Source organism: Kryptolebias marmoratus, linkage group LG13 (genome assembly GCF_001649575.2).
Source record: "Kryptolebias marmoratus isolate JLee-2015 linkage group LG13, ASM164957v2, whole genome shotgun sequence".
Taxonomy (NCBI): domain Eukaryota; kingdom Metazoa; phylum Chordata; class Actinopteri; order Cyprinodontiformes; family Rivulidae; genus Kryptolebias; species Kryptolebias marmoratus.
This window is the reverse complement of record NC_051442.1, coordinates 3,111,594-3,121,668: the sequence shown is the minus strand read 5'-3', so window position 1 is coordinate 3,121,668 and position 10,075 is coordinate 3,111,594. Positions and strand designations below refer to the sequence as shown.

Here is a 10,075-nt window from a genome sequence, read left to right as displayed (position 1 = left end):
AAGATAAATTCTGTGAATATGCTGCTGAAATTGAAGAAACAGTAAATTCAAACACATCAAGTTGTTTTTTTTTCCTGTCTTTTTAGAAAGTGACATCTGAAAACTTTCTCTTAAATTTGTACAATTAAACGATTAAAATTAAAATCACAAACTGGTCTGAGCTGGAAGGTTTTAGATAAAAGAAAGTTGTGATTTTCTTTGGCCACTTGAGGGCAGCAAAAACAAATTTTCATCTGAAGTAAATATTTCTAAAAATACTTGTTGCTCAATTTCAGGAGAGAATTGTCAGGATTAAACCCAACTAAATGCTTTACGTTGCTCAGCTTGTCTACTGACTCTTAGGTTATAATCAAAAGCATTGACTAACTTCTTTAAAAAAAGAAAAAAACATTAAACAGCAGAGGCTTGCTTGTTTCATTTAGGCTATCTTTATTTCACATTTTTGTACACAATAAATACAGTCAAACATCCACTGGTGTGTAAATTTGACGCTCTGCAATTTCTGCAGAGCTGACATGAAATGTGGGCGTTTAAATCACTGAACTTCAGCTTTAGACCCGACGTGGAACCAGGTCCAGTAGCAGGTTAACAACAACTTCTCTGATGGAAAAGAGACTTCAGGTTTTTGTTTTTAATACAACAGGGTAAATGCAAACTTCAAAAATAAGTTTGATGTCATTTAGATCTCAAGGAGATCAACGAGAACACAGCAGCGAGGCTGACAGATATCTCTCTGATCAAACTGAACTATGGTTTTAAAAGGTTTGTCTAATGCTAATAAAAAGAAAGAAATACTAATAATTGTACAGATATCCATCTCCAAGCTCTCTGTAAACTACTGATGCTTCCAAAACGATATGATCAAAAAGTCAGACTCGTAAAGACACTACGGTGGATAATAAAGGCTAAATAACACAAGAGCTGATAAAAGTAAAGTATTTATATCAATACAGCTGGTAAACAAACTTTAAACATCAACAATACTGAAAGGGAATAAAAAGACATAAAAAAGTGCTTCACTATGACAGTATAGGTTTTAAATTGGACAGCTAGCAGCTCGGATGGTTTCCTCCTTAAGGTGTTTAAAACTGCAAGACTTCAGTGTAAACCGACACCGAACCAGCAGCCGAAACCGGCATCGTTTGTGTCATAAGAACATCTAAATCTGTATGTTACAACACAAAAAAAAAAAAAAACTTGGACTACACGCGTGTGTACTATGTTCTTAAACTGATTCTAAACAAGAAAAGGCGAACAGTAAACGATAAAAGATCCGATATTTGAATCATAAAAACTGACAGAACAATCACAACTAGAATTGCCACTTTTCCCTTGTTTGTATAACCGTTTCCAGTTACGGCGGAGAGGACCAGCCTCGCCCGTGCTGGAGCTGTGGTCCAACGTGGAGACTTTTAGTTTGTGTCGGAACAACGTGGATCTCTGATGTCGTCAACGGTGGGCCGAGACGATTCACCGATAATTACTAACAACCCTCAGAATCAATCAACACGATCAGAGACCGGCAAGAAATGTGCTTGAGTTTTAATGTCCAAAACCTAATCAATCCATGTGGCTTTTGGAACTAATTTAGGCCGTTTAAAGGGACAGTTCAACATTTCAGAAAACATGGTATTTCCTCTTAAGGATTATTTTTATTTTCTGTAGAAAATAAAATAAACATGAAGCCAGGAGGTGATGAGCTTTTCCAGCTTGTAAGACCGTTGAAAGTTAAAATGCATCTATTGATACCTCTAAAATTCACCAATTTAAAAAAAATAACAATTTAGGATTAAATTTTACACGATGAGAGTGCAAAGAGACACCAGCAGCTTTAATTCTGATGGTAGTGAAGTGCTGCAGGTCAGAGTTTTCTTCTTCAGCTGCTTGTGAACACACTGATTTTTAATATATAAACTTTGTAAACATCCTGACTCTACAGGAACCAGAAGCATAAACTCTGAAGGGCATTACACAACATCCATGATTACAAAACTGAAACTTCTGCATCTGAAAATACTCATGCGGCCGCCCAGGAAACCGCTCAACATTAAACAATAAAGGAAGGTGTTTGTTTGTGAAAGGACCAGACTGTTGTAGAGAGTCCAGATTAGAGTTTGGTACAAACACCAAAACACACAGGAAGAAATAGATTTTACCTCCAAGCAGCCAGACTTTCTTTGATTTTTTTCCAATGTGATCTTGATCAATAATTATTGTCTTTCAAACTTTTTTCTTTGGACTTTGGCTGCTTTTTTAATCTGATTCAGTTCACTACTTGAATGTTTTGTTCGTTAAGGCACTTAATTCTACCCTGTGAAACTTTCAGACATGAAAAGGCTCCTTAACTCAAGGGATGAGCCGGTGTTGCATGGAGACAAACAGACAACTGAAAGGGGAACCTGAGGCTCTGTGCTACCTGCAGCCTGTCACAAATACACAACTTCTCATTTCTTTCATCTATAAAAATACAAAACAAAACACCAACAAGGTCATTTCCAAAGAGCTACAAGCTGAAAACACGATAGTGCATCTTTCAGGTCTTTGCTGGACTTTTTTTTTTCTAATTTTCTAAAGAAATGACTTTCAGATACTGATCATCTGCTAATAAGTGTTTAAGACTCGTCTTCTTTTCACCTTCACCTGTTCAGTTTCCTGTTTTTTTAAGCACAAACTACACAATCTGGATATGAAATGAGTTTAAAAAGCCAAAGTCCAAAGAAAGTGTTTGAAAGGTTTTCAGAAAGACTGTAAAATTATTCATAAAGATCACTTTCTGGGTCCTGAAGAGGAAAATATAAATATAATTTGCAAACTGCTGTAATGTGCTTTACTTTGTGCCTCTGAAGGTGTGAGGAGTTTTTTGACAGTTGTTAAGCCAAGCTAATCACCTCCAAGGATCATCATGGATTCAAGAAGAACTTCCCAAAAAACAAAGCAGGTTGTTGAAATTAAATCATTATTATGCCAGTGATACCAGATTTTACTGTATTTTCCTTCAGGTTGTCACTTGATCCATTTTTAACACTCAGAATACATTTTTGATGAGACTGAAAAAATTTTAAATCCAGTCAGAGCAGCTGGATGTTTACTGACCCTGTTTCTACTGATGTTTGGTGACAGAGTGAGAAGAACTGAACACGGCATGAAGTGATGAAGTCACAATAATCCTCCACAGCACACTGACTCTCTGAGGTCTGAGCATGGGGTCTCTCCTGCCTCCAGGCGTCTTCGGGGGGGGTTAAGTTTCCTTTGGGAACGAGGAGCCGGTTTTCACACCAGGGTGATCTCCACCTCCTCCCGAGGCTTCACCTGCCCTCGAGGATGCTGCTTCGGGGGCGGAGGAGCAGCTCGGACCTGCAAACATCCATCAATCATTACTCAACTAAAATTAATCATTTAGCAAATGATCTCGATACCTAATGATGAGTGCTGTCTTCTCTGGTGCTGTCATGAGGTTAAATGTTACTCACAGGCCGGATGGTGCCAGCTCCACCCTCTGGGTATTTCGGAGGTTGGGGAGATCCTTGAGCCGGACCTGAAGGGGGGGAAGACACAGATTATAATCCAAACGATTATATCTCTGACTGTCTGCACCTTCACTGCAGACAAACAGCACATCTTACTGTGATATGGGCTCTTGTGTGGAGCCGGTGGCGGCCGGTGGTGTCCGTTGTGGTAGGAGGGCGGTCGGCCGATGGGAGAGGCTGTGGCGCTGCAGGGGCTCGACCCGGGAGAAGACGTGGTGGGGGTCTGAAGGGGGCTGCTGTGGAGGGGCGCCGACTGAAAGGGACTGGAGGGGGAGCGGTCGCACTGCGCCAAGGTGGAGGGAGATGCCTTGAACACAAACAACGAAGACAGAAAAACAAAATAAAGCTTCAGAAACTCAGAACAAAATGCTTGAATGAAGTACCTCATTAGATTCAAAATGAAACAAAAAACAGAATCCTGGGAAAATACCAAAATATTTTAAAAATCTCTTTAATGTGTATAATTGGCACTGGGGAAAAAAAGATTTTCTAATGTTTGTCCTGAGTTCGATTTATAAAACTCTTTATGCAATCAATCAATCAATCGATGCATGAATGGGTCGGGTCAGGGGGGCAGCAGCTGGAGCAGAGAGGCCCAGACGTCTCTCTCCACAGCCACCTCCTCCAGGAGGATTCCAAGATGTCCCCAGGCCAGCTGAGAGACAGTCTCTATAGCGTGTCCTGGGTCTTCCTTGGGGTCTCCTCCCAGTTGGACAGGCTCCTCCTGTCCTCCCCAGGGAGGCATCCAGGGGTCATCCTTACCAGAAGCCCGAACCACCTCAGCTGGCTCCTGTCGATGTGGAGGAGCAGCGGCTCTACTCCGAGTCCCTCTCACCCTATCTCTAACGGAGAGCTCAGCTACCCTGAGGAGAAAGTTAATTTTTACTGCCTGTATCAATAATCTCGTTCTTTCGGTCTCTACCCAAAGTTCATGACCACAGGTGAGGGTAGGAACGCAGCTCAGCTCCCTCTTCATCACAACAGACCGATACAGAGTACACAATACTGCAGAAGCCACAACGATCTGCCTGTCGATCTCACACTCCTCACTCGTGAACAAGAACCCAAGACACTATAACTCCTCCCACACCAGAGTCTTTGCTTCAACAACAGTCGCAGCTGTAGCCCCGTTGGCCTGTCGGTACCCCTCAGCTGCCTCTGGAGTCCTGCCTGTCCTACTTATAGGACACCTTCTTCAGCTTGATGGCCTCCAGTGTCCTCCTGTGTCCACCACCGGGGTCAAGGATGGCCCCCGCAAGAGGCACCGACAACCTTGCGGCCACAGCTCAATTTAAATTAATTACAGATGAAATCTAAAATATAAATGAGCTTCTTGGACCAGTGATGCTATTTTTATCTTCAACTGCGTTGGTCTGAAAGAAAAACTCCAGAAAAAGCAAGAAACTATAAACATGAGAAATGATTGTGTGAATGCTGAGTCAGCTTTATTCGTGTTAATCTAACCTGCAAGTTCTCAGTTTTTAAGGACATCAACACACCTGTGCGCTGCCTTCTTTCTGTCCGTCTCCGTTCTCGCTGACACCGGAGAGGTCCTCCACCAGCACCGCAGGGAAGACGCCAACGACGCCGTTAAACTCTCCCTCCCAGAAACCGTCGTCCTCGTGGGTCTCTCTGTTCAGGATGCGGATGATGGCGCCTTCTGGAAACGACAACTCTTCGTCCGTTTGTCCCGCGTAGTCGTACAAGGCCTTCGCAAATGACACTGCAAAAAAAGAGAAGAGCGTTGGCGCTGCTTACAAAAACTGCTTTTACAAGCGGATTCAGGAGGTGAAAAACAAACGTTTTACGTCAGGTTCTGGTTTGATTTAACCGAGGCAACTCTCACCGCTGGAGTCTCCGTTGACAGAGCTGGTTTGGAGTTCGGTCTCGGGTTCGGTGGAGTTACTGGAGGAATGGGATCGGGCGTCCAGAGCAGCTAAAGACTGCAGCATGCTCAGTAAACTGTTGGAGGAAGGCAGCTGCAGGTACTTCTCCGGGACATAACCGACCTGTCCGCTGCGGTTTCTGGCCTGGAAACGAAAATAATTCACAGAAACAGTGAGGACTGATGACAACATCCTGACTTCATGGGGAGGAAATGTCCTCCTTGAAAACAACCGGGTAGAGAGGCAGGACATTTGAAATAACTCTGAACCTTCACGCTTTAAGAGCTGAATGCTTCAGATCGGTTACGTCTCAGGGTTTTATTTCCATTTTCTATCTGAGGCAATAAGTTCAAGTTGTTCAGCAAAATAATTGTTGTTTGTGTTGTCAACTTTAAATAAGTAATAAAAACACCATGAGCTCGTTTAATGAGAAAAGGATGATCTGATCAGGAAATAAATGAGTTCATTTAATAAAAGGACGACCTATAAAATGTGCAAAGTTTATAAATTTGAGTATTAACCTCCGGAACCACTTCCTGGGTCGGTTGCTTCGTGGGCAGCAAGATGAGGACTTTTAAAAAAAGTAACCAAAAAGTGACCAAAAAGATAAAGTTTGCCAGATGGGAAGCAAAACATCTTCAGCTACAGAAAAGAAGGCCAGTAGCTTTTTGATTTATTTTACTTTTTTTTTTTTTTGCATCTGCCATGTCCTGGATGACTGAGAAGTTGCACCAGCGTTAACTCGCAGACGTGTTAACAAATATGGCCGCACAAACCGCAGCCAGTGTTTTGCACGCTTATGGAGAGTTTTTAAAAGTGTCTAAAGTGGGTTGAACAATAACTTCAGGCGTTACACAATCAGGACGGCAAACACTCTGCAGCGATGACACACCTGATTGTCCACATTGTGAGAAATCTCAACAAATTCAACAGTTCACCTAAAACGAGAGTCATACCTTGACCCAGTCCTCCATGTCTCCATCATCGATGACCTCCAGGATCTCCTGCTCCTCGATAGTTAGTTCATCTGGCTGAGATGCCTGCAAACATGAAGCTGTACTGTAGTTTGTTTGGAAACATAAATGCGCTAAAAGTTCAGAGGAGAAAAGGAAAATCCAGACAAAGTTCATGTTCAGCTCTGTGAGACTGGTTTCCGTTTGTTGTTACCTTGTAGGAGTAAAGCACTTTGCAGGTGAGCGGATAGTTTTTCAAGGTGCTCGAGGGGCTGGAGCTGCTGTCATCCAACACCTCCCCACTGTCCTCCATCTCCTCCTCATCCTCTCGCTCCAAATCTGCTGTTCCCTGAAAGAAAAAAAAGGCGAACACATTGTGTCCGACGCTACTTTCTGACAAAGGGACAAGACAGACCAGCTATGTTTGAATACTTGAGTTATTTCAGTTCTTACGGAGAGTGAAGGATCATGGGTACTGAGGTTGTTCCAGCGTTCGTTCTCCAGCTCCTCCATCACCTGGTTCATTGCGCTCTTCAGCCACGTTTCCACTGCGACCCCTGCCTGCCTCAGCTGGTCCAGGCGGGCCTCAGCTTTCACTTTCACTGTCTGTGAATAAAAATAAAAGTTACTTCACACAAATTCAGCACCAAACAAACACGTTTACAGGAGAAAACCTCCTGAATGAAACAACCTGGATAATATTTCTTGTGATTAAATGAACCTTAAGCAGATTGATGGTTCTGCTCCTTTGTCGTGACATAACCATTTAGATTTTCTCCTTGAACAGCGCCTCAGACTATTGGATGCGACGGTTCATCTTTCTGACCAGCAGGTGGCGAACTTGGGCCACCTCAGGTAAACAAACCATTTCGGAGCGAGCAAGCTTTACGTTACCTCGGCCCTACGAAGACTCTGCCTCGCCACCTCCATCTTGGTCTCGAGGTCGCTGCTGTTCTGCTCCGACGTCTCCTGAGTCCCGTACTCCTCCAAGGCCTGAGACCAAAACACAAACAAACACAACCATCGTTCAGAATGTGGACAAAGACACACATGGAGCGGATGAAAACTGTTTACAAATGAAATCAATATTTGAAGAGATGTGACTGAGGTTCCTGGAAACTGATTATTTTCTGATTTACTGGAAACAGTTTGATCCCAGCGTGATGAAAACATGACTGATGAGCGGTCTCACCTCCACTTCGACAATAAATCAGATGAACTCCTGACCTGTTTCATGTTGCTTCATCCCTTTTATCTTTTTCACAGTTCTACGACGAAATTTATGATCTCCACGTTTATTATTAAACCAACGTGTTGCTTTACAGTAAAGGGGCAAACTCCAGTTTAGTGGAAAAGCTGACCCATCACAGTGAATGTATGCACAACTTGGACTTGTATCTCAAATTTAAACACCTAGAAGATTTACGACTCATGTTTCAGAGGTTAATTTCTTTTATCTATTGAGAAACATGGTCCATAAAGTCATAAAAATGAGAAAAAATAGACCTTTAAACTGAAAAACCTTCCAAAGAACAGTTTGGTTTTTTACATTTTCTTAAACATCACATTAATTCAGTGACTGTGAGTTTTTTTTTATGTCCATAAATACAAAGTTATCAGAAACAGCTAATGGCTAATCTGGCAAATTTTAATGGTACAAATTCTGAAAAAGTCTCTAGAAAAATAAACCATGAAAAAAGTGTAGCTCTAAAACAAAACAATCCAGACCTGACAAAACCTTTATTAAAAGGGTTAAATAAGTTGATTTTAAGTTATTTAAACATGTAGTAAATGACTGAAAAGCCATTCAACACCAAAAATTATAATCTCATCAGGGTTGATGATTTTACATTAAATGTTTAGTAAATTTATATTAAAAAAAATGTGATAACCTGTATTCTTTACTAAAACAAAGGTTTATTTATAACATCTTAGGCTCGCATTAAACTGCTGAGTTGATACAATATCTAATTTCTGGTTCAAAATTTGTGAGATCGATCATTTTTTAGTGAGTATTTAAAAATATTTACAAGTTGACCTCACAGAGATTTGGCTTTCATATCGACAGCTGCAAATTTTAGGCAATAAGCTTGAAAAGTTGTGACTTTTTAAAGTAGTTTAATCCTACGAGAGGGTGGCATTATGTAGTTTCTGTCACTCAGATAAAAGCGTCTTTTCCTGTTTCTCACCTTCTGTGTGTGAATGATGCTCTTATACTCTCGGGCCACACGGCTCGCCCACTTCCTTGCCTCCTTGTCCAAGTTGTGCTCTTCTGCTGTTCCACTTTCTCTCTGCAGCTGCATCACCTGAAGCACATAGAAAAAGCAAATGGACATCAAAACGGTGACATGAAGGAAGTATCGACTCGTTACTCGAGTCTGAAATGTGTTCCACGTTTACGCGCAGGTAAAAAAGGCTGTCTTGTTTGTTTAAAAAGAAAAAAGATGATTTATTAATGACTTTAATTGGTTTCCTGCGAGTTCAAACCTCATACAGAAAAAAGAGTGACGATAAATAAAGCTTTTAATCCATCGGAGGGCGCTGCTGCCACCAGTTTTTGTTGCAGACTTTTCAGTCGTTGTCACCAAGTTTAACCTGCAGCTCACTGACTGGAGTTTCTCTGTGAGGAAAACAAACTGAGCCAATCACAGCTCTGTAAACAAAATCAACAACAGGGATAATCCTCGTCTTGGGCCACAGCTAAAAAAAATAAATAAATAAATATACAAATAAGCTGCAACAGTCACCAGATTTCAGACAGTTTCCGGTTCGACTTTGTTCTTTATGAAATTTAGAAGAACTTAACTAGTTTCCAGATGACATCAGCGTTGTGTCTGTACGTGTTTGTGTGTCGAGGAAAGAGGCGGGGGTGGAGGGTGGGGGTTGCTGAGGTCAGTGCACCCTGATGAAGCCCACTCACAAAGCCTCCTTTTCACAGACGGCCCGCTCACAGAGCCCGGCCTGCCTCCCAGTTCAGCTCCACTCCTTACCGAATCCCTCTGTCTGCTGCTGCGAGCGGCGTTGGAGGGGAGGGAAGGCTCTCCACCACTAATGTTTTCTTTAGGAACAGGCTGCAGCTTGTTTGACTTCCAATCAAAACAACGCGAGCATTCGCAGTTTGAACAAATTGTCCAGTTTTGTCCGGCGGGGCCGAGGGCCGAGGCAGAGCAGAGAAGGACCGGACTCCGCTGCGTTAGATCCACGAACGGGAGCCATCATAAATCAACGGCACATTTGAACACCGGGTTCGTCTCAAAGGCTGATCGTAAAATATGTCTGGACTGAAGTTAGCACTTATGTTTGCTTAAAAAAAAAAAAAGCAAAGTAATCCAATAATAGTCCAAGGGGGAAGAAAAATATTTAAAATAGATTCCAGACCACAAGGGTTTCATAACAGGTGTGCAAAGATGCAACAAAGACAGACTGCACCTGAGTTAGCGTTTATATATCAGCTGGGATGAAACTGAATAAGATGTTAGGTAATTTGTCCAAAAACATCCTTCACCTGTCCACAACAGGACTGAAACACAATCCTGGCAGTCAGTTTTAACCGATTTGTCCACAAAATCTGAAAACACACCAGATGTGAAACAGGGAAAACCAGCCGAACAGAAAGAGAGTAAAATTTCCTGTATCACAGCTAAATCACCGGCCTGGCGTAGTTACTGCGGCGTTTTCAGATCTGAAAGTTTGGTGTGTTGCAGCCTGA

General features: G+C 42.1%; 1 protein-coding gene across 1 annotated transcript in view; it reads right to left on the bottom strand.

Annotated features, from left to right (window-relative positions):
- Positions 1-409: 409 nt before the first annotated feature.
- The window catches only part of LOC108243617 (F-BAR and double SH3 domains protein 2-like), a 30,420-nt gene continuing 20,754 nt past the window's right edge, over positions 410-10,075 (bottom strand). Inside the window, exons 11-20 of the mRNA XM_017429195.3 lie at positions 8,556-8,672; positions 7,261-7,359; positions 6,820-6,972; positions 6,581-6,715; positions 6,370-6,453; positions 5,374-5,557; positions 5,027-5,250; positions 3,624-3,834; positions 3,471-3,535; positions 410-3,354 (exon numbers count right to left, since the gene is read on the bottom strand). Coding sequence (XP_017284684.1) covers positions 3,271-3,354; positions 3,471-3,535; positions 3,624-3,834; positions 5,027-5,250; positions 5,374-5,557; positions 6,370-6,453; positions 6,581-6,715; positions 6,820-6,972; positions 7,261-7,359; positions 8,556-8,672 — 1,356 coding nt within the window. The 3' untranslated portion in view covers positions 410-3,270. The remainder of the gene's footprint in view (positions 3,355-3,470; positions 3,536-3,623; positions 3,835-5,026; positions 5,251-5,373; positions 5,558-6,369; positions 6,454-6,580; positions 6,716-6,819; positions 6,973-7,260; positions 7,360-8,555; positions 8,673-10,075) is intronic.